Here is a 27,408-nt window from a genome sequence, read left to right on the forward strand (position 1 = left end):
TGCCATGCAAGCCCTGGCGTCGGATCGAATCTAAATCGCCGAAAAGCGGCGACGCATCGCCCTCCATCGCCCGGGTGGGATGCGTCCTCCCCGTCTCCTCTTAACCTTCCCAAATCCGCCACCCTCCCTTTATCTATTCCCACGCCAAACCCTCGCACATGCCCTCCAGCCCCGCATTCGCGGCGCCGAGGACAGCCAGGGATCCTGTTGCCATAGCAAATCTAATTATAGCCGAAGGAGGAGGATTCACGGGCGCGGCGGCGGTTTGCGGGCTAAGGGGGGTGGTGGTGGTGGATGGAGCTCGGATCTGGGCGCCGCCCCTTTCGTTTTCGCGCTGCGGGCGCAAGAAAACGAGGACGGAGGACGACAGACGGCGAGGTGGTGGGTGGTGGCAGTGGCGCGATGGGGTCGCACGGGGTAGGTACCCTCCACCGGTACCTGGGCGAGGAAGGAGCAGCAGAGATGCATGGGGATTACAATCAGCAGCAGAGTCCTCCCAAGTTGCTAACTTTGCCCACGGTTCTCACGCTCGGCCGGGTGGCTGCCGTTCCCCTTCTCGTGAGCAGTAGGTCTAATTTGATCTCTCTCTGAATGTCTCTTTCTCTCCGTTTCTATAGATGTATCTGAGATTTGTCTTTTAGGGGGAAAAAAAAAGAGTTCATCTTTGGGCTGTTTCGAGTATAAACGCGGAATCTTGGACGGCTGAATTGCACAAAGTTGCCAATATGTGTTTCAATATGTGTTTTCCTTCTCGAGAGAGATATTTCTATAGTGTCTTATTGTTTTGGAATGCTTGGTTTTGTTCTTTTGTTCTTAAGGGCCTTATCTTTTTGCTGCATGATTTTATCGCCTCGTTCTTTCATGATGTTAGAAAATTTTGGTTTTCATTCTCTCTTTGTGTTAATATATTTGGTGTTTGTAGTGTAAGATTTGTTTTTTTTTGGGGGAAAATCACAAGAGTCTGTCTGGCTCTTGGACGTGGTAAAGACAGGAGATGGAATACTAATATTTTATGCTGCTATAAGGAATATTATGTTCATAGATCTCCTTCCATTTTATCTTTCTTCTTAGCCAATGATAAGATCTTCTTCCGTTTTATGCTGCCATAAGGACTATTATGTTCATAGATCTCCTTCCATTTTATCTTTTTTCTTAGCCAAGGATAAAATCTAATTTTTGATAATGAGCAAATGACACAATAGGCTTTACAAGGAAGAAGGAGAGATGATGAGAGTTGGAGAGATAGGAATGAACCTGCCAATGATCAGGAAGCCATTGAAGAAAAAAAAAAGAGTAGAATGTGTGGAGAAGACGAGATGGAACACTGTGTATTAATTGGAAATTGAAGGGATCTACATGCCCTGGAAGAATGAGGCGCCGATGACATTCATCTCCTAATAGAGAAGCCAAGACCACAAGTAATGGGGCATTATGTCAAAGCACTTTGTTAGAAACAAAGACGAGTCAATGAAACCCCAGTTAGTGTTCATTTGAATTGTAGCATTGTCAAAGCATTCTGCAATTATGCTCTCATAAAACATACCATCCAACCGCATTTGGGATTACGTGCTCATCAAACCCCTTCCCACTGGCACAGATACACAAAATACTTGTTGATCACTTCACCATTTTGTACAAGCCTTCCGATGCATCATAAGCGTATTATGGCCTTTTTTTCCTGCCTTATGTTTATGTTTATGCATGTACATGCGTGTGCACTCTCCCAATTTATACTCTATCATTCTATTTTAGTAGATTCAATAAAGTGCTTCCAGTGCATGTATTGTAGTTTTAGAACTGTATTATAGCCTTTTGTCCCTGCCTTATGTTTAGGTTTATGCATCTATATGCATGCGTACTCTCCTAGTCTATATTTTGAAGTTCTATTTTATGAGATCCAGTAAAGCACTTCCAGTGCATGTATTGTAGTTTTAGAAATATAGAAAAAGTGAAAACCTCATGGTGTTAATGCTTGTCATGTCCATTCTGTTTTGCTAATGTGATATATTAGAAATCATCTTTTCTTGCATATGCTGTGCTAAGACAATGATATATTTTTGTATGAATCCCTTTTTTTGAGTAGTTTGATCGTTATGTTATTTTTAGAGTGCACATGTGCTGAGGCTAACATGTCATTTTTCTTCACTAGCTTATCACATGAATGGCTGCTGGGCACCAACTGCAACAACTAGCATCTTTCTTGTTGCAGCATTCACAGACTGGCTAGATGGTTATATTGCACGAAAGGTGTGTGGTTTCTATCTCCTAAAGGGGCATGTATCAATCATTGGTGTAGTTTAACGACATTATTTTGGTCTTTTCTATTTGTCAGATGAGGCTAGGAACGGCTTTTGGTGCTTTCTTGGATCCTGTAGCTGATAAGGTTTCCCTTTTCTTATGAATATGTATATAATTCTAAATATTATACTAGTTTGTCTTGCAATTTCCATTATTAGTATAGTTCAAGTTTTTTATTTTACAATTCAAGAGTCTTATTTGAGCTTTTCTGATGTTTGTTTGGTCACAGCTTATGGTTGCTGCCACATTAGTGTTATTGTGTACAGAACCTGCGGACATTGTTTTATTTGTTGATGTACCATGGCTTTTGACAGTACCATCAATTGCCATCATATGTAGAGAGGTAGGCACATTTTTTTTCAATTAGCAATGTTGTATTCTTTTCAACTTATCATCAACCAATTTCAGCATTCATATTTCTCTTTGTAGATAACAATGTCAGCAGTTAGAGAGTGGGCTGCATCCCAAGGAAGTAGGGCCCTTCAGGTTGCTTTTCTGATTCTCTCCTTTGACTATATTGTCAATTTCATTTATCATGATAATGTTTCGAGATATGCCATTCAGTTAAAATTTTTTAATATTGCCCTGTATGCCTCATGTCAGTCTGTTGCGGTCAGCAATCTGGGAAAATGGAAAACAGCAGCGCAAATGACTGCACTGAGTATCCTTCTTGCTACCAGAGACCCAAGGTTCATTATTCTCTTTCTACAACACTAAATTTGATCTATGATGTTATCTATTACATATTATATGTTTCAATATATTCTATTATGTTACCGCTTTTTCTGCATTACCCAGTTTTATTCTGATGCCCATTCGCCGTCGTCTTCTTTTTTCTTAATACATTGCACAGTCTAACAGGATCAGATGTTATTGTTTCTTCTGGCGTACTTCTGTTATATATATCTGCGGCTCTTTCTGTTTGGTCGCTAATCATGTACATGAGCAAAATCTGGAGGGTATTACTTCAGTAGTCATGTCTAGCATTATATCAATACTCTGGGATCTGATGAGGGGCACGGATTCTGTTCCTCTATGTATATGTCAGTTGATTCCTGAAGTTGTAGGAACAAGCTTTCTTCTCCAGATCTCATGGTTCCATTCACTAACTAGTAGAGAAGGCTTCTGTTCATAGATGAACTGCAACCAGCAGTGATTTTATACCACTTGTTTACATTTACCTGGGACTGGATATTCTTGTTGGAGAAGGAACAATTTGGAGCCTTCACTGTGTACCGGCCAGGCATATCTGGAGTTTAATTTGGACAATAATTCCATCATCGAATTTCAAGAAGTGTTTTGGTTCACTCGTAGGTGGCAGTTTACATCAGTTACAAGAGGCGCCGTTGTTTCATTTTCTTTATGAAGGAATGCTGGTGGACATTTCTAGATTGAGGTTTAGCAAACTTCAGAGTAGTAGAGAAGCTGGAACATCTGAATCAAATGCCATAAAGTAGGGAGATAGTTGCATTAGTCTCATAAGATCCGTGTCAATATTATTAAGACTGGTATGAATTTGCATATGCTGATGCATAATATTGTGAGCAGATGGTTTTACGGTAGGTGGGCAATATGAATAGCATATAGTCTACAATACTACATAATACACTCGGTCAAAGATTTGTATGAGGATTTTCAGAAGTCTGGTCCATTATTTCATATTTGTTTCCCTGGTTTTGTTATCTCTGGATGAAGATATAATTCTCTGTAATATTTCATTATGTGGCGTATATATCTCTGTCAAATTTGGCCGGAATGCTATTTCTTCATGTTTTGGGCAGGGGAAAAATTGCTTTATCGAGAGCTTGATTTCATACTGCTAATGCATATTTATTCACATTTGGTAAAATTGTCATCTGAGAACCACATTTTCCTTTATGAAACTAATGATGGTGAGGTCTCGTCTCTAGCTTCAGCCTTCCAAAACCTTGCATCCTTTTGGTTCTGTTTCATCATACTCTTGTGTTTTGCTGTGTTTCTGTTGGACGTTGGAGGAAAACTCTATGATTTTTATAATGGGTGTTTTACCAAGTATATTTGCAAAAATTCATGAGTATAGATGCCTGTCGTGCTGTCCACTTGGTTCTCATTGCTTGGACATTGTTTTGGAAAAAAGGTATCATGTCACTTCCTTGATCCAGCAACAATTCTATGGCAACTCATGTGACAAGCTCGAACAGGCTTTTGTCCGAGGAAGAGCTCTTTTGTAAGTTGAAGCAGAATTGATCAATATCTAAGGTATTCTTCAAGTTAGGCATTGAAGCTTTTTGTCTGGCCATCTGTCTGAAGGTGACTTCTCGTTGAGAAGTCCAAGATGCGTAGTTGTTGGACATTGATGCTATACCTAAAAGTTTTTTTTTCAAATTTTTTTTTTCTTGCACCCATCCTTTGTTTTAATCGTCTATATATGAAGCCAAATATTCTTATGATAATTTATTGCACAAGATTGTTCAAATATGCTGCACATAGAAAGTGACAAGGAAATGAAGTAATCATGCCGGTCTGGTGAAATCGAACTAATCTTTTACAATGTGATGTCACCAGAATGCAAATGAACTATCATTGAACAACTTGGGCATGGCTTGATAATATTCTTGTCCTCTTTTTTTCCCCAAGTTATTTTCTCAGGTTAGAAACAAGTTGAGCTCAAGCCCCATTTTGAGGTTCAGCAACAAGCCAAGCTTATACAACTCAACTCAAAATAAATAAATTAATAAATAAGTGAAAATTTTGCCTTGGCTTGATAATGGACTCTCACTAGAGCTTTGCTTCATCCTGGTATATGCCAAATTTGAGGCAAATTTGTCACTAAGCTTGGCTCAGGGCTATAATAAAGTTTAAGTGTTTGATATACCACCTTTGCTTCTGGGTCTCACTCCTCTCCCATTTTCTTCGCTGCTCACCATTTGCAGTGCTATCAAGCCGGATTCAGGTTTTACCAAACCCAAACCTATACTTGATCCATTGAAAGATTGAATCAGGTATGAATTTGCTTTCAGGTAATAAAAATATGTATTAGGTTTGAGTTGGGTGGAGGTAGGGTTTGAATATTTATTAGATGGAAAGAAAAAAAAAGAACATCCCAATACATGAGCTATCAAAATTAGATGTGAGGCGGTGATGGACTAATCTTATCATTGGATATAAACTATTATATCTTGAAGAGTTAATCGAGCTAAATATTAAATTTATCTATAAAATATAATCATGAACATTGAGTAGATTAATTATATGATGATAATGGACAAAATTATGAAAAAATATATTTATAATTTAAACTATATAAAAAAATTGATATTATAGATGTATTTATATATGGCTCAATATGCACATATATAGTAAATGGGATAATTTGTATGGGTTCGGATCGAGTCTAGGTTGGATATTTGGTTTGCAGGTCGGTGTAAGAGCCCCACTCACCATACTTCTCGTCATCCCGAGTCATTCTCCATCGCTCTTTCCCTGCCCCATCAAACCCACCATTCGTTCGACCAAATGCCTCCGTCCAGATCCAAGGCCGACGATAAGATCCTCAGCTACGGCGATGTCGTCCTCCGGAGGTCCGACCTCGACATCCTCCATGGCCCCCACTACATCAACGACCGCCTCATCGAGTTCTACTTTGCCCACCTCTCCCCCCCCCTCCACGTCCTCCTCGTCCCGCCCTCTATCTCCTTCTGGCTCTCCAACTGCCCCGACCCGGTTTCCCTCTCCGAAGCCGCCACCCCTCTCAAACTCCCCCAAAGAGATATCATCCTCTTCACCGTCAACAATAACAGCGACGTGACGGCCGCCGATGGCGGGACGCACTGGAGTCTCCTGGTGTACTATAGAGCGACCAACGAGTTCGTGCACCACGATAGCAGCCAAGGGATGAACCGGTGGCACGCCGAGACGCTGTTCGAGGCGGTGAAGCGGTTCGTCGGAGACGACGGCGAAGCTCGTTATGTCGAAGGCTTCACGCCGCAGCAGAACAATGGTTATGACTGCGGTTTGTATGTGATGACGATTGCGAGGGTGGTATGCGATTGGTTTCGGGAGGGCGGGGCGAAGAATGAGCGGGAGAGATGGTTTTCGTCTTTGAAAGAGGAGGTAGATGCCGCAGCAGTGGCCGAGCTCAGAGGGGAGGTGTTGAGGCTTATTTTGGGGTTAATGGAGAAAAAGTGAAAACTTTAATTGGTAAAGAGTTTGGTGATCTTCTTTCTTAACCACTTCCAGTTTGCTTCTTGTTGCTGCATTTGTCGTCGTTGTTAAATTCGATAGTTTGGTAACATTTTTAGTAGTTGACGAACATTGTTCTTTATGCAAGAATTTTAAATTAGATGTGGCTTTTTTCCCAGGGATTTTTTTGGTAATCAGCTCCCATGCTGCAAACATGCTAATTTGAATTGGTGAATTTGTTTGGTGCTGTGATGCTCAATAATTTGCCTCTTTAGAGCATCTTTTTATTGTGCCGATTTTGAGTTTGGACAGGGCCTAGAAATCGATGTGATCAAATTGGAAAACTTCTTTCTCTGGTTTCTGGTTGTTCAAGAATGTTGAACAGATTGATTTGCTTTCTGCATTTCAGTGGGTAGCAAACACCTTTTAACACCGGTACTTACCAAAATTGTAATAGAGCTAATGTGTCTTGCTTGCTGACATAGAGCACCATCAATTTGAAGGGCCAAAGGCTGCACCATGTAGAAGCATGCATGGATGACCAAGATGGTTGCTGTTAAGTCGATGAACATGACATTCTACTGATGTTGATAATAGGGCTAAAGAAGGATAACAAGAGTTTAAAAGGTTATTTAAGGAAAAGTGAACATGGATCCTTATTAAAATAGTCGGGAGGGTGTCTAAAAGGTACAGAAATTATGGGGCATATATTTTATAACTTAAATTTGAGTCTGCTTGATGGGTGGGGAATTGATGATGCTTTCTTTTTTATTTGATGGGGCTATGCTTCCTGTGATTTGATTAGGGCTATGCTTCCTGTGATTTAGGAGTCGATAGTGGTGAGATTGTTGATTTTCGCATGTATTTAAGCGACCTCAGCAATTGCATGTTAAACAAGTTCAGAGGGCTTTCTTTGGATGGACAGTCACCCTCGTTTATAGGGAATGTTGTAGAACTTAATGAAAGCTACATTAGCTTATCTTGATGTTGGATTTTATGTTTCTGCTTCACAGGTAGGTTTATCAACACTATTCTCCTCATCTTCTTTCTTTATGGTCATAAGCTTGCGACCCACTTGAGCCCTTATAGTTTCATGCCTGAAATCTTTGAAAATTTAAACAATGAAGAGTTGATTTGTCATTTTCTTCATTTCTTGAGATATATTTTTACATAAGATAAATTAAGTGAATAAGTGTGTGCATATATATATATATATATATATATATGATTTATCAATTACGTTACCGTGGATGAGGTTTTCAATTGGATTGAAATAATCATATTTATTCTTGATTTATTAATCTGAATTGCTTTTTATTCACAACTCATCCCTCTTGTTTGAAAAAGTGTTTCTAAAAGAAAATAGTTTTTGCTTATTTCTATTACTTACTACTATTCTTTAATGTTGTAGACTTTATATGATTATGACATCTGCCAACTAGTCTTATATGAAAACCATTTAGATGTGTTTTTTTTTTTCAATTTCCTATCAACTTGAATTAATTAAAATCTTTCTTCACCTTTTCCATGATATGACTGTTTCCCCTCCCACCCCATTCCCCAGTCAACCCTGCCCATGTTCCTTTTCTAACTAGAGGTTTGATGGTGCTCGGTGGTAAGACACAGAAAAAAAAAAATAAACTGGAACTTTTGGGTGGACTGTGCAAAACCAGCTATCATGAAATTGTTCCTGCCTACGGCAATCAATTTGAAAATTTGCCAAGTTGTGAAGGCAATTTTCTAAAACAATATTTATTTTGTGGTGTTAAGATCTTGTGAAAACATATTTGTAGCTGCAGATGCAGTTTTTTTCTTGCAGGTTTAGAAGTTCCTTTCCTTCCAACAATGATATTGGTTTTGGGTGAGCACTCATAGGAAAATTGTCAACATTTTACGTGCCATCTGTAAGTAATTGTGTTTAGTGGCATGTTAGCCGATTCTATTGGTGGACTATGGCATTCACTAGATCACAGTTTTTATTGGCTAATGGTGCTTCCTCTCGCTGTCCGAGTAGAACACTAGTTAACTCGATAACCCCATTTAAGTAATTCAGAATCAATTATATGAGCTTGAAATTTGTCATTTTGCAATGTTTTGTTCTGTCATGCTCCTTTTCTGTCTTTGCTGTTCATACAATGATTTTATCATCAGACGGATGCTGAGGGCTTTCCATCTATTAATTTTTTTTAATTTCATGTGTATGAAAATTTTTTGACGCTCTATCTTTCTCTTTTAGGTAGTTGAGAATGTTGCTTCCAGGTCTGCTTCCAGGTCTGGCAATGAATTCACACTATCACCCTTCACAAGGATTCCCCCCCCCCCCCCCCCCCCCCCTACAGAGAGTCCTTTTAAAATTTGTGGTTGGTTTGCTAGTTGTTGTCAGGAGTGGCTGACATCATTTCATTTAGTAAAAGTTGTGGCTCAGAACTCAGAAAATTGCCTTGTAATCAACTCAGCTGAGTAACTGCTCTGAAATACCAATATTATTGTGTTGAAAATTAAATGCCATTTTTTGATGTGTAAATGGCACTGGGTCTGAACCATGTATTCAGAGAGTTATTAAAATAGACTCTGAATAGTCTCTACTCTTAATTCATTCAAAAGCAGAGGCTGCAGATCAGACTATTAGATGTGTGAATAAGTATAGATGGATTGTTAAATTACATAATATATGGTATTCGTTAAATATGATCTGATTGTTTAAGTTAAAATTTAGCATTATGTGCTATTAAGTACGTCTTTAGAATAGCTATTAGTTTCTATGCCAATCAATTCAAATTTTAAATAATAACGAAACTGGTCAATTATCGATTGTCATGTGGAATTGAAAAACAAAGCTATTGATGTACCAAAAATAAAAGAAGCTACTATGCAAAAAATGTTTATAACTTCTGATTAATTTTCTGTTTTAGCATCATTACTGCTTATTCAATGATAGCCATCTGCTGCTGTTACGTTAAAAACATTAAATAGGATGAATAAGCAGCTAATTCTCGTTTTCAATGGTTATTAAACTGGAGAAATGATTGCTAATGATCTAAGGTGAAAGACTCAATTTCAGTTAAAGCAATAACAGGATACTAGTGAATATATCCTTTTTTAAATAAAAATGCTCTTATAGTCTGTTTCCTCTCTGGTGATTGTCATCTGATGGGCTTCAGAAACCCTTTCCTGATACCTTGCACCAAGAAAAGGATTAGAGAAAAGCCGGGGATGATATTTCTCATGCACCATACATGCCAAGTAGATGCCAAAATCAAATGTCACACTGTTTTGCTTGATCAGAGTTCTGTGATCAACACTCTTGATTGATAAATTCTTAGCGTACTAAATGGCTCTTTTGCAGATCGCCGCCCATGTTAGATCAGCCATGGAGTAGTGCATCTCTTCCCCAGTCTAGACCAGAGAGGAGAAGTCCAGTAAGAATAGAACAGCAGCTGGATGGTATCAGTTTTTGAAGGTAAAAGCAATGATTAAAGGGGCTCTTATGGAGTTGTTAAAAAAAAAAAAAAATCATGGTTGTGATGGTGTGTGCAGCCCCTCAAGGCTTTGAGTGCAAGCCAAGGCAGGCCAGGCCCCATCATGACATCATGGCCCATTACTATTACATGCTGTGCCCATCATATGGGCTAAGAGAAAAGGCGAATGATAAGATAAAAATGAAATGATGACAACCATCAATTTGATGAGGATAGTATGATTCACATCAAATGCTTTTAAAGCTGAGCCTTCATAACCGACTTGGTTTGAAACAAATTTTAGGGTGCTTTGTTGAAAAAGAAGAATGAAAGAAGAGTATTGTATTTCTGCCCGTCTTTACAGTGTATAGGAGCAGCCTTTATATAGTACTAGGAGGTTGATGAAGTTTGGTAAGGCCGACTAAGTTTGGCACAGTCAATCACAAATCAATCAAAGTAAAGTTTGATAAAGCCGCCTAAGTTTGGCACAATTAATCTTTATGGAGGCCAACTATGTTTGGTACAAGTAATCACAAATTTATTAATGGTCCTACAATGATTCTAACAATATCCATGGTTCCTGATAGATAGGAGCATGACACTTTCTGAATGGAAGAAACAAAATCTTTACACCAACTAATGCATTCTATAAAATGCGGTAACTGATAAGTTTATTATAATTTGTTACTGAAACACTTAGATACGACAAGGCATTCGGATGAACAAACCAGATGGCTGTAGTTGTCATCATGGCCATCAGCTAACTCAACAGCAATTGATTTATAACATTGAGGCCATGCCATAAGCCCAAATAGCTGAAGCTGGGATCGGTGCTTTAATGGCTTTGGCATTTTGTCCGTTAAAATGCCCTGGCTGAAGTTGACCTGGGAGTATTAACAATTAAATTCAAGTCCTTCTTCTTGAGTTAGAAGCCTGGGTTATCTTAATGTCGATATAGTTTAAGATTGTGGCGTATTTCTCTAGATCTCGCCTGTCTGCCCTTATAAAATATAGAGACCAAAGCCTAAACTAGAGAAAGTTTCCTTTCTATAACTTTGTGGTTTTCAAGGCTCTGGTGTCGAGGCTTTAACCACCTCTTACTGGAAAAATTAAATGCGAGTTGGACTTGGAGGGATGGATGGGTAGGAGGTTCTCTGAGGAGGAAGGGGGGTCACAGAGACACAGAAAGGAGAGTGGCGGCGAGTTGATACGAGAGGAGAAATGATGGGAAAAGGAGAGGAGGAGGATGGGTTTTGGACTGTGGACTGCTTGAGGGGGAGACTGCTTGCAGAGAGAGTGGCTTCCAAGGCTGCCAAGGCTGAAGTTGATCTCATGGCCAAAAAGGTCTGCAATTCTTGCTCCCCACTTGTAAGACATTGTATTGCTTGCCACTTCCTTTGGGACATTACTGGCTTTTTGCTGCTGCTGTTGTTTAACCGGTTTCAAATTTTGGGTCTTTCCTCAGCTGGCAGAGCTAGAAAGGCAGCTGGATGTAGAGATCAAGTGCAGGAACAGAGCTGAGAAAAGGCTCAAGTTTGCATTGAAGAAGATGGAATCCCTGCAGCTCCGGGATGTTCCAAGCCAGCTGAGTCTTTCTGAAAGTTCCACCAGCTCATCCCCTGGATGCTTCTTGGGTTTCCAGAGATCCAAAGGGTCGAAGCCTGATGATCGGCGGCTGGATTCTGGACAATGTAGCACAAGGGGAGAGGTCGAGACAGCGCAGGAGGATCTCGGCGGAGATGTTTGTTCTGGCAATTCTTCAGTTGATTTGCCCCTTCATCTGGTTTCACGAGAAGGGAGCTGGAGTTCGGTTGGCACCATGCATTCTGATAGCAAGGGAGGAACTCATCACAAAGACAGTGGAAAATTATATAGCAATCTTCGCCTTCATGAATTAATTATTGGTGATATAAGGTATGTTTTATCTAAGAGACTAAGCATGTGCATAATATCTATGACCATGAGTGTGGTTTCTTCCTTCCATTTTTTTCCCTTGTGCCTAGTAATTTGAACGATCGCCATTGATATTTTAAGTAGGATTCACTCTAGGATGTTGCAAAATATTAGATGAATCGTGCACAAGATATGCAATTGATGTGGTCTACTTTGTTTCACTGCCGTTCAAGTTTGCATTATTTGTGATAATTTTTAATATTTGATACATGCGAACCCAAAAGGTACTATTACATTCTCATTGTCCCTCTGGAAGAGCTCCACTGTGATCTCAATGCTGCTGGGGCTAGAATTTATTGAGGAGAATGAAAATGGCAATCATTTGCTTAAAATTGGATCGAATTTTGGATTTTCTAGCAAATTTAGCTTCATTTGGAAGACATTATATAGTTTGAAGTATGCTTAAGGTAAAGGAAGATGAGAGAACTGAATTCATGATCGATGGATTACTACAGTAGTATCTGCAAAATATAGTGTCAGAGTGATTGTTTATACATGTGTTTCTACCTTAAATCCTTGAGTAGCCCGGCGAAGGCTGCAATATGAACTTCATGCCTTCCGTTCTCAAATAATTATGAAAAAGAAAAGATTTGGTGTTCTTGATTCGAGTCTAGCTCTCCTAAACCTTCGGTGGTCCAATTGAGAGTTTAAGCTCTCTTTCAACTTCTAGTGTAATCATTAAGTTTCAATTCTCTATGTAGTTATTCTTAGGCATTGTATGTTCTGTTTTGTCATGTTTCCACATCTCCGTCTTCTAAGAAAGCATAGGGTTACCTCTGCTTGGATAAATAGGAAAAGGATTTGCTTTGGCATGCTAAAATGCATTAAAGTAAAATATTTTTCAGCCAGCTCTATGTGCTTTATCATCGTATTAAAAGTTTAGTTTGGTTTTCTTGACGAGCAATGTTTTCCTGTTATCTTGCGACTCTTTCAAGTGCAGACTTGATGCCTCTTAAATCGCACAGAAGACTAGTTGTTTGGCGCAATAAAATAAATCATAGAAGCACAAGGTGACCTCAAGAGAAAATGGTACATTTGATGCACAAGGAAAAATGAGATTAAGATGGGGAATCGTCTGCTGCTAGGGAAGATTTCAGCTTAGGTAACTCAGTTCTTTATGGTATATTGGTAATTTAGACTTGCTAATAGTTGTAATGTCTTACTGGTCAAGAGTTTGGGCGAAACAGAATATGAAGTGTCAGTTAGAGATGTGTCTCTATTATTCACCATGAGTATCCATGTCTTCCTATTTTGATGGGCCCATGATGCTATGAGTTTGTAACAAGAGGTGCTGATGAGATTTTCTCAAGGAGATAATCATTGTGAAGTATGGACAAAATAATGTCTATAACCTACTTCCATGAGGGCATTCCGGTCCAATGTACTGAGATTTTTTCAGCTTCTTAGGTGTTTTTGTCTCATAACATGTTTCTTTCTCACAGCATTATGTGGATTATCAAATCTCACAAAAATTTCTTTCCAAGCCCCAACTTATGAAAGATTACAAACCCAAAACACATGATTATTGTGCATGCATGAACATGCATTTCATTGTTTCTTTTTTTTTTTTTTGTAGTCGAGGGAACTGAAACGAACTTTTTTTTGAGGAAGAACTGAAACTAACTGATATTCTAGTGGCACCCGCATTCTACTTTGGTGCTTTTTGAGCTTTCTCTAAGGCATGGCTATATTGGCTAAGGAAGTTAACTTTGTTTAGATACAGCTTCGAGAGACCACCTTGGTTATGGTTTACTGACATTATCTTGTTCATCTGATTCTGATTTGGTGATGTATTGTGCAACCAAAAGTAGTCCCTGGCAAAATTTCTTGAGATTCAATCACACATATACCTTCCAAGTTTATAAATAATTTCTAAAGATCATGTGAATCAAAAAAACAAAATCTAAATATTGTGGCCTATATAGCAATATTAAATAAACACACTAGCTACCAGGAGTAGGGCCACCAGCATCTTCAATAATCGTATTAAAATTTAAGATTTGGAAAGCATTCTTCAATTTAGTTAGACCACACCGTGCATGTTTCTATTTCAAAGTACAATGATGCTGACCTCTCAAAAAGTGCATCGACACTGCTTAGCTTTTCTCACCTCTTTAGTAAAATTCTTACTTTGTAAGTGATTGATCTCAGTGGTATATGTAAGAAAAAACTCCAGTGAAACCTCTCTCTCTCTCTCTCTCTCTAATATATTTATTCAGTTTTGGGGGGTCTGTTGGCATATACTTATCAAGCTTACTATTCTGCAACCTCTATTAGCAGTGAAGGACTCCATGGCGCAGTGAATCAGACTGAATCTGTGGAGAATTCACTAGCTTTGGTTCCAGTAAGCATGTGGCCTACTTCAGGAGATGGCAAATCATCGGCCAGTAACGAGGTGCAGAGAGTTCTTGCTTCCCTCAGACATGTCAAGGAACAATTGCAAAACTCGATCAGGAGAATTGCTGCTGATAGCCTTCCCATGGAGCTGCATGGCCAGCGAGCCACATGCTCATTGGAGACTTTGCAGTGCCACAGGTACCAGTAGACATGTAGAGAGGGATGGAACACCAGATATTTGACAGTTCCAGAAAAGGTCTTGTTTTATTCAGTGTGCTCTATTTGTTGATATCATGAAACAATATAACTTATCACCAAACTTCTCATGTTGCTCCATGTTGTTTTGCGACTTATATAAATTTCTTAAGATTCATAATGTGCTATGTGTGCCATGATTGTCTGAAGATGAACTAGTTCCTGTGACCTCGAATGGAAAACTTTTCCGCGCAGCATTGGATTGCTGCACCCAATCCAAGTTCCTGTAATGGAAGTGTTTGTAGTCCATCTTTTGAATAACAAAAAATATTCAATAATGAGAACTTGTGAAGTGAAATTAATTGAGATTTTAAAAAAGATATTAGGTGGAAACATGGAGGATGATTAAAGCTCAAGACTGAAGATAATATATTAATGTATGACTATCACAAACAGGTTTGGAGAAACGCAACTAAAACTCTGTAGTCATGGTCATAAATCAGGGACACATGAAAAGTATCAGGGAGTTGCTGATTTTGATATTTTTTTCCCCTTTTTCCTTGGATAATTTTTTTGATAATTAAAATTGCTCTTTAATTGTAAACATCAGCGGATAAGATAAACAGAACATTTCTAGTATTTATCACCAGGATTTGACAAAAGAAATGCAAGCTAGTCTTGTGATAAATAATTTGGACCATGAGCTATCGACATACTTGGTTTTAATCAACTTAGTCATGGAAAAAAAGTAGAAGTGGATTTTTTTTTTTTTTCTTTTGAAAGATAAAAGGGGGAGGAAAGAAGAAGACATGAGGCGGAAAGGCACTTGGTTTCCCATGCGTTCTATCGACTTGAAACGGTCAAACTTGCTGGTAGATTTTGTCCGCAAAACTGTGCGATCCAAACTATAAAATCTTCTCCACCAGCAACAGCCAACAGCAGACAGCCTTTTCCCCAGGCCAACGTGGCAATCCACAACATCCCTGACCCTGTCGCTCTCGTTTCGACAACTGATTGGCCAACATATGTGTTCGCTGTTTCCCCAGTAAAACAAACCACCAGCCCGACACCGCATCCCGCGCTGTCGGATTCAATCATTTTAAGTCCAACCAAGATCCGCTCACCTCCCGTGAAAGTGCTTTCCGTCTCACCCCAACCAAAATCCCATGCTATTGTCACCTCCCCAACCCCCCAGGTCCAACCCTCTCTCTCTCTCTCTCTCTCTCTCTCTCTCTCTAATGGCCGCGGCGGAGAGCCTCCTAAGATCCGGCGAGGTCTCCGCCATGATCCGCCAAGGCTTCATCTCCTCCCCAACATCCGCCGCTGCGGGCGCTCGGCTCTCCCCTAAATTTTCCTCCCCCTACTCCTCCCCTCCCTCCTTGTCCGCCGCCGCCGCCACGTACCCTTCTCCTCCTCCCCCCAGCTTGCCCTCTCCGAAAGGTTCCACCCTCTTCGAGATGATCTCCCAGGAGGACCTCTCCCGCCGGGGACCGCCGCCGCCGCCCTCCTCCGGCGACCAGAAGCGCCGCCGACTGGAGGAGATGATCACCAAGATTCTCTCTACGGAAGGCCCCAGATGGGGACCCGCGGACGTGGAGCTCTCCGTCAGCTCGGGCGACGGGTTCCGGTTCTCCATGGCCGTGCACCGCCGGGTGCTCGCCGGCCGAAGCCGGTTCTTCGCGGAGAAGCTGGAGGGGATCGGCGTTGCCCTCGGGTCCCCCGTGGTCGTAGAGATCTGCGAGTGCGATGACGTCGAGGTTTATGCGGAGGCAGTCGGGCTGATGTACTGCCGGGATCTCAGGCTTGCCGGGAAGGAAGTCCCCATGGTTCTTGGATTGCTCAAGGTAAAACCCCATCTCACCCCACTTCTTTCTTCAAAATTTTTCGATCTCAACTGAAAAGGAAGCATTCTTTAGTATTTTTTTTTTGTCTGCTACATGATCTATTGACAACAAGAGAATCATTCATCTTCTCTGCAAACTGATGCCATAGTGGCAAAACAATGATTCTCTTTTTATCTTTAGTGCTTGCTTTTTCTGGTATTATGCAATGTAGTTCGACACTATTCTGAATTCCGAAAACGCAAAAAAAAACAAAAAAACAAAAACAAAAAGGAAGGAAGTAAGAAAGATTATTCCGGAAGTGGATGATTTGAATCCAATGAGTTGAATCAATAAACGAGCCTTTAAGGGCGGGGGAAAAAGAAAAAAGAGGTAAAAAAGATGTGAATTCATGCAGGTTTCAATGGATGTTATGTTCGATGCTGGAGTCAGGGCATGCCTGGATTATTTGGAGGTCGTTCCTTGGTCTGAGGATGAGGAGGAGAAGGTGATATCTGTCCTCAGCCAGCTTCAGCTCCACGAGCCGCTGAATGAGATTCTGCAAAGAGTTTCTGTGGAACCATCCACTTCTTCAGGTGCTGGCACCATTTTCTTCCGGGTTCTGGCTGGTGTGCTGCAAGGCAAAGATGAGAAAGCTCGGCGAGAAATGAAAGCCTTGTTATCCGGATTGCTCGGGGAAGGGAAAGATCAGAGGAAGAACTATGCCACCAAGATTGATGTATCGAGGGAAACTCTCTACCACTTCTGCAAGAAATGTCTCAATTCTCTCCATCTGTGTTTGTCCGAGGCAGCAAAAGCCGATGAAGGGCGACGGGACCGGGGGAGCATAATGGGCGAGGTAGCTCGAGAAGCTGACAACATTCAGTGGCTTCTTGAGATTCTGATAAGCAAGAGGATGTGCGATGAGTTTGTGACCTTGTGGGCTGACCAGACGGAGCTCGCTCTCTGCCACTCCAAGATCCCATGTATGTATAGATATGAGATTAGCAGGATCACTGCTCAGCTGTGCATTGCGATAGGCAAAGGGCATCTCTTGGTATCCAAGGAGGCAAGGATTTCTCTGCTGCGGACTTGGTTGGAAGCTCTCTATGAAGACTTCGGTTGGATGAAGAGAGCTTGCAGGATTTTTGACAAAAAGATGGTGGAGGATGGACTGTGTCAGACGATTCTAACCTTGCCAATGGCGCAGCAGCAGACTATCTTGTTGAGGTGGTTCGATTGTTTTCTGAATAAAGGAGATGACTGCCCCAACATGCAGAGAGCATTTGAGGTCTGGTGGAGAAGAGCATTTGTGAGGCAGTATGCAGGAAATCAGGATCATTCAGGGCTGCAAATTGCTGCGTGATAACCCCGCATGAAGGTAAGCTGCACTATCAGATATGTTGACCCAAGGATGTAGATAGATGTGATCTGGAGATGTAGATAACGGCTGCTTCTTCTTCTTTTTCTTTTTTCAGAAAAGAGAAAAAAAATAAATAAACTGTGCCATGCGATTTCTTTCGTTCGTGTATTCAGCTGTATACTAATTCTTTATTATTCATTTTGAAAGGAAATCGATTAACAGGGAAAAATATTAATGATCATATTTCTTAGAAAAAAGATATGACGAAGATTTTAAGTAGTACACTGGTTTGATTGTTGGTTTCTTTATCGAATTCCTGTATATTTGATGATCAAATGGTAATATCATTATTGTGAGGTCGAATGAAGAGAGAGAACTCAACCGTGTCATTCGTGCAGTTCCAACAAAATGAGACGAAGCATTTTTCTGATAGAAGCGATCATTTCTTCTGCAACTCATTGCCAAGCGAATTAGTGCGTGATGACATTCACTCAAAAGATGAGCAAGGGTTAAGAGGACCAAACAAGAAATTTGCTTGTGTGATGAACAGATATCATTGTACTAATTGTAAACTCTGACTGGAACTCTAGTTTATCTGAGCGATCAAAAGTTTCATTTGCGGACATCAAACACCCCAAGTTTCTAACTGTAATTTGATGTGTCCAGCGGAGGCCGTCTCGATTCCCATTTAACTTATTTTCCTTCGGGAGGATGCATCGTTTAAAGGAGTAACTAGGCTTAGGTAGGATGGCTACCGATTCTTATCATGATACCAACAGGTTCAACTTCTGACTGCATATCAAAGGATCAAGGTTAGGTAAGAGATAGCATTCAGGTACAAAATGTTGGTTGCCATCCACGAAAATAAAGCTTAGCTAAAACAGGGCAGCGACAAGAACCGAAGATTTCCAACCTCTAAGACTAAGCAGCAATATTAGTTTGTTTTGTAGAGCTACGATGAGAGAAAGCTTAGTTAAAATCAGTGTTAGAGTGGCAGAATTGGAGCCCCGGTCATTGGCATCCAATGCCTCGTGACTTTTTTTTTTTTTTGGTTGGGGGGGGGGGGGGGGGGGGGGGGGGGGGGGGGTGTTTGGTGCACAAAAAGCCCCAACAATGGCCCTATGACTTAACCAACTGCGCTAGTCACAACTACCCGGCAACTTTATTTATTTAGCTCATAATACTCGTATTCACATATTAAAAGGTTATTATATGAGATAAATCCAACCTGTGCAGCTTTCTGGCTTCTGTCCTTTTTTTTTTCCTCGGTATTCTGAGAATGTTTTCTAATGCCACATTAAATTTGAAAAATCTTTAACTTAAGAAAGCCCGTTATGTACCCTTGAGATGCAACAAATAATATTACTATGACAAACTAGCCCAAACAGGAGAAAGTATTAACATCCATGCAATAGAGAAACTAGCCAAATAACATTACATGGTTCCACGGCCACATTATCTTTCATGCACTAGACACAATTAGATTATCTTCACCGAGGGACACTCGTACCTGCATCCATGAATGTATCAAGCTAATTTCCATCAATTTGCCCCTTTTATTTGCTGGATGTTTCCATCAAATTCTTTTGGCCGGATGAAACTCTAAACTTTAATTATCAGCACTAAAACAACTTAGTAAGTTCCCACCTAGAGAATTATAAATAATGGCATTTACAAACTGGATATTGCTCCTGTAAACTTTTACACCAAGCAACGGACACCAATAGTAATTAAGTTCGTCCAGGACACCACGTACACATTATGCCTACAGCTACGAGGTGGCCATATAATTATTCCTTTGTTGGTCTTTGCTCCACTTCTGACAGCTTCAGCCAACTGTACGTAACGGCATCATAATTACCTGTAACAGCTCTAAACGACAGAACTTGAACCCAAAAAGATCTGAAAGCGAGGTGCCCTTCCAAATCAGAGGTTACAATAGCTCCATAACATGAAAATTTCTCAATTTTGCTCGGTTGTCCTTCAGCAAAAGAACCAACTCCTGTAAATAAAAAAGGAAACAAGTTAGACACAAGATTCAGTAATGAAAGATTATCAAGGATCAGGTAGACGCTAGGATGCCTTATGTTTCTAGAAATGTCCATATTCTGCAGGGAAAAGAAAACCAAGACCAAGCTACTCAGCCATTAATCTTGACCAGCATGCAAATTAAAGAGGTACAGTAGGTCTTTGTTTATGCAGCTTGTTTTTCAAGTAGCTGATTACCTCTTAAAAGGTATCTGTTTGAAAACCCACTAGTTCGGCTTCCTTTGCTGTGTCAAACAGTGGTGCATCAAGCTTTGGAGGGCTCTGGCCAACATACAAACAAGATGAGGATGTTCTCCTGAGTTAACTTAGCATATAAATCATAAACAGGGTTAAAAGGGGAGATACACAATTACATAAATTTTGTATCTTAAAAAAAAATCACTTCAATTTTGGCCTACTCGTCACAGTACTGTTTGGACACATTTAACATTTCGTCATTCAATGTTGATACCATCCATTTACAGGTTTCTTAGCATTCAATTCATTGGTCAATAGACTATCAATGCATGGTTTAGATATGTTGCTCTGGATAGAATTCTCACATAGAGATTTTGAAAGACTTGAATCCCGGGAAAGGATAGAAGAATGGGACCTATTAGCATTACAGATGTATGATTATTATGCCTCAAACAGGTTATTCTATTCCACCTCCTATAGAGAGAAGAACTTAAAGCAAAATACCTAATAACACGACGATACATATATACAAAACTTCTACCCCAAGAACTCACAATGGTGTTGTAGACAGTCAAGTGAAATCTAAATTATCTAATCCATGAAATAATTTGATATATAGACAACATTGTTGCGGAAGGTTGTAATGATTCCACCATGAAAATCAAGAGTCATGAAGTCTATTTAGATTGCTTGTGGTATTAATCTATTATTAGGGTATGTTTTCATGTTACATTTTCTCTCTTTTAGTTCTTCGGGTAGAAGAAAAGCTAGGCCACTAGAGCTACCTAGGTCAGTGCAGCCTCCTCAAATATATTACCGGTCTTTATTGGCATGCCTTCCTCTTTTCTTTGGTCTACAAGAAATTGCAACTCTTAACTGTCATGAACTTCAGAGGCCTAACAAATCTCACTACAATCTGTTATAATATATGGTTGTAAATATTGCCCCCTAAAATCTTGGTGCATACTCAACCACCCCACCTTCCCCTCCCTAAAGTCTTTGGCCCTTGATCCAAATTTATCCAATAAAACTAATAGAGTACAAAAAGAGAAGAAAAAGAAAAAAAGACGAAACCTTTAATGACCTAGGACCTTACACAAAAAAAGCACGAGAAGGTGTTATTTAGAGTCCTTGATCTTATATAAGTACCCAAGGCTTTGTCAAGGCACAACCTATGTGAGACTAGAGTTACATCCACATGGGTCCTCATATACCTCCCTCCTTGACCTTATAGAAGTACCCAAGGCTTTTCCAAGGCACAACCTATGTGAGACTAAACTTACATCCACATGGGTCCTCATATACCTCCTTCCTTCAAGCCCTAATGTACTCGCCAGACTTAAGGGTCCAACTAGAGTCACAAATTCAATCACAACACCACAATCTGCACATGATAGCCCCAAAAGGGCCTATGCTGTAATATCTCCTAGTCACATATAGGCTATGTGCCAAGTTCACTCTGATACCATTTGTAACGACCTCGGACCTCTTCTAAAAAACCTGACCAAATTGTATTAGTTGGAATCGTGGGCCCTCCATCAGTATCCAAGGGCTCTTTAGCACACAACTAATGCGAGATTAAACATGCCCTCACGAGTCCTCACAAAAACCTTCCAAACTAACGGTCTCTCGTTTTCCAAGTCTTCTACAAGTCTCTCTCTCTCTCTCTCTATCGCTCGCATGCGTATGCACGCGCATGCGCACAAAAAATCCCAAAAAAGACATAAAAAGAATTATCAGAGCACTAAGCCCAATCTAATTCTATCTTTTCTGCCGGTATAATTCAAACTCCTTCCCCAACAACTTACTCCATGTAACTTGACGTGTTTGTAGACACCCCCACCTTTAATATATACACCCCTTTTGATCATTTCCTTCTTATATACAAGAGGAACAAGTGTACTGAAGTGCAAAAACTAGTTGAAGAATAGCTCATCTTATGAAGAAATTTACCCCCACATACCTACCATCCAGCAGAAGAAATGAAAGCACCGAAATCAACATGCTAGCATCGAGAATCAATTTCCAACATGCAAAAAAATAATGAGAAACAGGCTATTCCAAATAGCACTTACAGATATATATATTTGTCTCATCTTCTTTTCTTAGCCATGATAAGATAATGTCTGCCTTGCCTATACAGGCGTATGTAAATATTTTTCATTACTACCTCTTAGGAAAAACTAAACACTGATATGCATGTTTAGTCCTTTCAGTACAATTACTCTACTTATCTCAATTAAAAAGATACAGAAAAACTTGAAGCTTCATTTGTTTTTATTGGTAACTAATCATGACGTGATCACCACAGTTTCAGGAGAAAGTGTAAAATAACAGAAAAAAATTTCGTATAATTTTTAAGGATTATGCTAGAAAAAGAGTGCTCTGACTAGAGGATTGTACCAAGACATAAAATACAAAGTATGCATACTTTTTTTTCCTTTCCTTTTCACCAAGAATCATGGCTCCCATCACAGTTCATTGCAAAAAATAGATATTGCAAGTTTATACCAAAGCATATGTTTGAATCTATAGGTGAAGTATTATTACTCAAAATTTTAGAAAAACTTATAATCTTGTAAAATACAACACCCAACGTTCTACTGTAAGGATAAAAGAAGAGCATTATTTACTTCATAAATTATAAGGGAAGGTAAGAATCGAACCATGTTGCGCAAAAGAGCCCAATTGATACCACGGAAAAATGGATGCTGCTTAATTTCATTAGCTCCTTCACATGAACCCAATCTGTTTCTAGGATCTCTATGCAACAAGCGATACATCAACTGCCTCGCTGGAAGGCTTACCTGCTCAAACAGAAAAGTAATAGCTTCATGATGTCACTTTGTGCAAAGTAACATGGCCAAACAACTTTGCACTATTCCTTCCAATTTATAAAAAAAAAGCAGCTTAGCGCTATTCCTAATTGTCAAAAACATTGTCTGTCTGCAATTCTGGGTGGAAATGAGAAATGCAACACAGAAACATGATTTAGGCATTTGAAAGCTTCTAACTCAATATACAGTTATCTACATGCATTCAATGGCCATATACAAGCATTGAATAAGTCCAGCATCAAAGAAGATGCTATCGATAGAACATGTACACACGCCACCTTTCGTATAAATTCAATTTGGATAAAGTCTTGATTTCGAGGAGAATACTCACTGAAATGCTTCCAGGAAATTTAAGATCCTTATGAAGGATATTGGCAAATGTTTTTTGCCTTGTCTTTCCTCTGAATGGTGTATATCCATAAAGCATCTCATAAAGAAGGATGCCTGTCAATCAAATATACAGAAGCCCTAGTCAATTAGAAGTAGATATAGGTGGCAATTCAAGATACTGCTAAGTGGTGCTAGATTCTCCAAATCTTTAAAGGAAGTTTCGACAACATTCTTATACACAAAAACATTTATGGGTTTGCAAACAGAGTGTATTTAGAAGGGGAGGCAGCAGGGTGGGGTGGCGGGGGGAGTAGAAAGAATAAGCAGAAGCAGTTTCAAAATACTAAACAAGATCATAGAAAATTAAGACTGAAGTTATTATTTAGGTCCACTAGAATGGGACAATACTAAAGGTACCATAGTTGTTTTGACAGGAAGTAGGACTTTTATACTTGTGGGACACTAGTCCATTAATGGGTTGGGATGCCCGGCTCAACCCAGCCAAAACCGGTTGGGTACAACTAGTACCAAGGCCTGTTTAGCCAGTACCGAGCATGACCTGATCAGGTTGCTTGATTTTGAAATAAAAAACAGAAAAGAGAGAAGTGTAGGAAACACTCTCTTTGGCTTAGTCATGGGAATCCAGGCAAAGATTGAGAGAGAGAGAGAGGGAGAGAGAGAGAGAGGAAGGGAGAGGATAAAGGTGAGGAAGGAGGGCAGATCCAGCATGCATTCACAGCAATCTAGCCTTCTTGACACTAGAAACCTTCTTAAAAACATATCAACATTTACTCAAATACTTATTTAGGACAAAAAAGCTCAAAAAAATTGAACAAGCAAAAAAACAAAAATAAAAATTGGGCTTCCCTATTGTACTTGAGTGTTGGACCAGCCCATGAGTCAGGATGTAGTGTCTTGGTATCATCCTGGCCCTGGACAAACCGATATAGGGTTGGTGTTGGTATTTTAAACCTTAATGGCACAAGCATAGGATTAAAGATTGGAATTTCTAATATAAACTATTAAATCAAGGATTTCACCCTCAAGCTGAAGGCCTGAGAGGTGCTATACCACTATATCCTCTAAATACAAGAAACATCAAAATAAGAGAAGGGAGAAAGAGAGGAAGAAGGGAGGAGAAAGAGAGGTCAAATCATGGACACCACAAACTTAATACCAAATTAGTTTGATATTGGCACCATATACCCAATCATCTGCTCAAAAAACCCACCCACTCCTAAATTGTAACAAACCTTAAAAACCATTTAAGCAAACATCAAAAACAATAAATAACAGAAAAAACAAACACAAACAACCAAAAAACGGCATCACAGTGTTATTGAAATGCCAACCGGGTTTAGAACGTGGCTAGAAGTAAAAATTTTCAACATGCCATAGGATTGTAAAATAAGATTGAAGTTATTGTTGCACCACCATAAGATTAAAGATTGAAATTCCTCTATAAACTATTAGATATAAACCATTTTCAGCAATCTACTTTTCAAAATATGTTTAGTTTTCTATACCGTTGTTAGAAAATATAACACCTACCAAGCGCCCACCAGTCAACTGCACTAGTATGGCCAGCTCCAGTGATAATCTCCTGCAAAAATACATTAAACTCATCCATGAAAATATAAATGGCAATTTATTGCACACTCTCAGTTTTAACTGCTACCTCTCAACAAATGACAGGATTCGCATAAATACATAATCAGACAGAAAAAAACGCATATAATTGTCATGTATACATATCCAACCCTGATTTGATTAATACTAATGCAACACTTAAAAGAATAGTACAAGCAAAATCTAGTTTTTGACTGAAGTTTCATAACTAGAAAAGTTCAGAAAGAACATTGGACAAAAACCAATGCCTCTAATTAAGAAACCAAAATGATTAACAATGTATCCCGTGTAAAACAAAATCCAACTATTGTTTTGGAAATAAGATACAATTTCAGAAACTATGCATATTACTTGTTCTGGTATATTCAAAGACCTAGTGCAGTTTTTTGACAGTAATTGCTTAGAAACAGAAGGACGATGGTTTATGACAAGTGGGATGCTAGTAATGTAACTAACAAGCAGATGTCTTCCATGACCGGCATGCATTGTAGGTACTTTTAGATGGGATCATTGGATTAGAGTTTTTGATAAACCTATGAAGTAAAGACGTTCACACCATTTCATGGTTCAATAAAGTAGCAATAGACATTTGGTTGCCTTCATGCTTTTCACCATGATGGTGGTCCGTGGTTGCCTTGTCTATTAGATGCATGTAAACAATGCCATTTTCCATCAAAAAAAACTATAAAAAAAATCTAAGGAGGTTTGTAGAAAGCATACTTCAAAACTTCTGCACCCTCCCAATGTAACTCATACATTCACCTCTTCCAAGGTTTTTGTGGACCTAATCAAGCTCTTTTTATGACTAATTCATTTCTTTGATCATATTGATCCCAATATAAGTTTTGCATAGGCATATTAGACTATTACACTTTCTTAAGATTGACTCCAAGCCTTGTTAAATGTGGAAAATAATACTTTCACTTTTATAACCATTCTATATTATTTGATCTTGGAAAACATCTCCAACATTAGTTTAGAATGGGTTTCTTTGCTAGCCACTAACCTTTATGGTCACATCACCTCCTTGAGGGTACTTGGCATCTAACCATTAACTAGTGGTTTGGAAGTGATATCTGGACTCAACCATCTCATTACCTTACTGCTTAATGTAGTGCATGCATTTGTTTAGCAAAATAGTAACCAAATTCTGGCTCAATATGTCCGCTACGATTACTCTGGCACATTCTAATATCTAGGAAGAGCCATTATTTGGTTGGTCAATTTGCCATGCAAGACTCAGCACGTAGCCTGTGTATTTTTTCCTTGAAGACCATGTCATCATTTTGGTGGGACAAGAAGTAGATTCTTGTGATCTAATGCAATGTCACAAGGTTGTTTAACTTATCTTTGGCTTGGGCCTTGCCCCTGCTGCTCCTAACCCAATGTGTCATGGCAACAAATTTGCTAGTTAATAAACCAACTTAACAGAAAAGGATGCATTATAAAGAGATTCATTGTCACCTTGTCTTTCATTTTTTCCTTTTTCCTTTTTTCTTTTTTCTTTTTTTCTTTTGGAGAGAACTTGTCTATCACTTTTTATCCTCCATATCTTATCACTTACATCCTATCCAACAAGCAACAAGCAAATTTGTCAACAAAACCTCATATGACCATCAATATTGATCCCTAAGTCTTGGCAGGGAGGTTGGTGGGACATATTGACGTATACCAGCCACTCATGGCATGGAAAAACAGAGCACTTAAAACCTTGAATGTATATGATTCTATGTTTCAAGAATCTATGCTTTATATGTGATTGTGATGTAACAGTGTGCTACATGTGCAAAGCCATAAGCCATAAGCCATTAAAATGAGCATATATTACACATTTTAGACACGTGTGAATCTTTCACATTCAACAAAAATTCTTGCTCCTCAATTTCAGGAAGGAGAAATGAACTGAGGATGTAACACATAACTACTTTCATGGAAAAGAGAAACTTAAAGCAAAAGCATAAGTAAAAAAGGACTTAGAGGAACTAATACAGGGCTAGAACTATCTTGGACTTCTGACAAAAAGACTGCCCTTGACTTAGCAAATCAGAACCTAGATAAAGCTTTTCTTCAAGAATCAATGGATAGACATTTCTTGGTTTTGAAGCTTTGGAAGAGTGGTAAAAGATATGGAAGGTTTAATTCTCTTGGATGTAACATGGCAGGATTTTTGATTAGACTATTATTGTTGGAACGATTAATCAGAAAAATGTATTAGTGATGTAAAATGTGTTGAATGCTACCTTTATATACAATGTAAAATGTGTTGGACAACTCAGAATTATGCCAGTTGACAGAAAATTCCAGTGTGTACTTAAGGCTGTTTCAAGACACTAAGGAATATAGGGGAGCAGACCAAACAAATGGAATTAAAAATAAAGAACACAAGAAATGGAAGAATTCCCATCATGGTTTGCCGAACCATACCAAACCGACCAGTTCGGGGCATACCAAATTGGACCGGTCCATTACAAGCATGGTTTGAGGGTTTATTTTAGTATATAAATAGATTGAAAGTTCAAGCACTCCATCTTCACTCCGTTCATTGCCTGCTTTTGTTCACCCTTCCCCCTTTGAAACCCTAACCCCTCCGTCACCGTCCCAAGCCAGCCAGATAAGTCTCCCCTCCGTTCATTGCCCGACGGCGACAAGGGACTGTTGGAGCCTTACTCTCTTGGCCTCTTTCTCTCTCTCCCTCTCAACGATGATGAGAAGGGCTATTCGAGCCCTCTCCCTCTCCCTCCCTCCCTCCCTCTCCCTCTTTTCCTCTCTTTCTTCCTCTCCCCCCTCCTACTCCAGCTCTT

The 27,408-nt window shown here is 39.5% G+C and overlaps 5 protein-coding genes and 1 pseudogene across 13 annotated transcripts in view; 4 read left to right on the forward strand and 2 right to left on the reverse strand.

Moving 5' to 3' along the window:
* Window positions 1–14,154, reverse strand: part of LOC103702840 — a 35,219-nt pseudogene extending 21,065 nt beyond the window's left edge.
* LOC103702841 (cardiolipin synthase (CMP-forming), mitochondrial) lies at window positions 34–8,962 on the forward strand. Of its 7 annotated transcripts, none has more exons than XM_026802894.2 (7): window positions 34–565; window positions 2,150–2,247; window positions 2,333–2,383; window positions 2,528–2,641; window positions 2,728–2,784; window positions 2,902–2,987; window positions 4,415–4,655. In XM_026802894.2, the coding sequence occupies exons 1-7, from the start codon at window positions 295–297 to the stop codon at window positions 4,506–4,508; spliced, it is 771 nt and encodes a 256-aa protein (XP_026658695.2). In that variant the 5' UTR covers window positions 34–294; the 3' UTR covers window positions 4,509–4,655. The 7 variants fall into 7 exon arrangements, with proteins under 7 accessions (XP_026658695.2, XP_026658697.1, XP_038980923.1 ...); XM_026802896.2 differs by lacking the exon at window positions 4,415–4,655 and adding an exon at window positions 3,160–4,056 and having other exon boundaries at window positions 34–569; XM_039124995.1 differs by having other exon boundaries at window positions 37–565; window positions 2,902–2,959; window positions 4,440–4,653.
* On the forward strand, window positions 5,721–8,975 carry LOC113460902 (NEDD8-specific protease 1). Its single transcript, XM_008785428.4, has 2 exons — window positions 5,721–6,477; window positions 8,696–8,975. The coding sequence occupies exon 1, from the start codon at window positions 5,794–5,796 to the stop codon at window positions 6,463–6,465; it is 672 nt and encodes a 223-aa protein (XP_008783650.2). The 5' UTR covers window positions 5,721–5,793; the 3' UTR covers window positions 6,466–6,477; window positions 8,696–8,975.
* Window positions 9,810–14,584, forward strand: LOC103702843. The gene is made up of 4 exons (XM_039124996.1): window positions 9,810–11,285; window positions 11,383–11,831; window positions 12,811–12,972; window positions 14,151–14,584. The coding sequence occupies exons 1-3, from the start codon at window positions 11,139–11,141 to the stop codon at window positions 12,824–12,826; spliced, it is 612 nt and encodes a 203-aa protein (XP_038980924.1). The 5' UTR covers window positions 9,810–11,138; the 3' UTR covers window positions 12,827–12,972; window positions 14,151–14,584.
* Window positions 14,585–15,543: 959 nt separating this feature from the next.
* Window positions 15,544–17,826, forward strand: LOC103702914 (BTB/POZ domain-containing protein At5g60050). Its single transcript, XM_008785552.4, has 2 exons — window positions 15,544–16,246; window positions 16,641–17,826. Exons 1-2 carry the CDS (start codon window positions 15,569–15,571, stop codon window positions 17,586–17,588), a joined length of 1,626 nt encoding a protein of 541 aa, XP_008783774.2. The 5' UTR covers window positions 15,544–15,568; the 3' UTR covers window positions 17,589–17,826.
* A 1,154-nt stretch (window positions 17,827–18,980) lies between these two features.
* Window positions 18,981–27,408, reverse strand: part of LOC103702839 (phototropin-1A) — a 30,376-nt gene continuing 21,948 nt past the window's right edge. For 2 of the 3 annotated variants that reach the window (XM_008785422.4, XM_017841745.3), the window contains exons 20-24: window positions 24,530–24,581; window positions 22,980–23,092; window positions 22,478–22,618; window positions 19,812–19,895; window positions 18,981–19,587 (exon numbers count right to left, since the gene is read on the reverse strand). In XM_008785422.4, the coding sequence (XP_008783644.2) occupies window positions 19,815–19,895; window positions 22,478–22,618; window positions 22,980–23,092; window positions 24,530–24,581 (387 nt within the window). In that variant the 3' untranslated portion in view covers window positions 18,981–19,587; window positions 19,812–19,814. The remainder of the gene's footprint in view (window positions 19,588–19,811; window positions 19,896–22,477; window positions 22,619–22,979; window positions 23,093–24,529; window positions 24,582–27,408) is intronic. The other variant, XR_001879189.3, reaches the window with a different exon arrangement.

This window comes from Phoenix dactylifera, chromosome 3 (genome assembly GCF_009389715.1).
Source record: "Phoenix dactylifera cultivar Barhee BC4 chromosome 3, palm_55x_up_171113_PBpolish2nd_filt_p, whole genome shotgun sequence".
NCBI lineage: Eukaryota > Viridiplantae > Streptophyta > Magnoliopsida > Arecales > Arecaceae > Phoenix > Phoenix dactylifera.

Coding starts and splice junctions, on each gene's coding strand:
- LOC103702841 (XM_026802893.2), top strand. CDS start 295: ATGGAGCTCGGATCTGGGCGCCGCCCCTTTCGTTTTCGCGCTGCGGGC. Junction 2,248..2,332: donor ATGGTTATATTGCACGAAAG/GTGTGTGGTTTC, acceptor TCTATTTGTCAG/ATGAGGCTAGGAACGGCTTT. Junction 2,988..3,159: donor CTTGCTACCAGAGACCCAAG/GTTCATTATTCT, acceptor ACAGTCTAACAG/GATCAGATGTTATTGTTTCT.
- LOC113460902 (XM_008785428.4), top strand. CDS start 5,794: ATGCCTCCGTCCAGATCCAAGGCCGACGATAAGATCCTCAGCTACGGC.
- LOC103702843 (XM_039124996.1), top strand. CDS start 11,139: ATGATGGGAAAAGGAGAGGAGGAGGATGGGTTTTGGACTGTGGACTGC. Junction 11,286..11,382: donor GCAATTCTTGCTCCCCACTT/GTAAGACATTGT, acceptor GTCTTTCCTCAG/CTGGCAGAGCTAGAAAGGCA.
- LOC103702914 (XM_008785552.4), top strand. CDS start 15,569: ATGCTATTGTCACCTCCCCAACCCCCCAGGTCCAACCCTCTCTCTCTC. Junction 16,247..16,640: donor TGGTTCTTGGATTGCTCAAG/GTAAAACCCCAT, acceptor GAATTCATGCAG/GTTTCAATGGATGTTATGTT.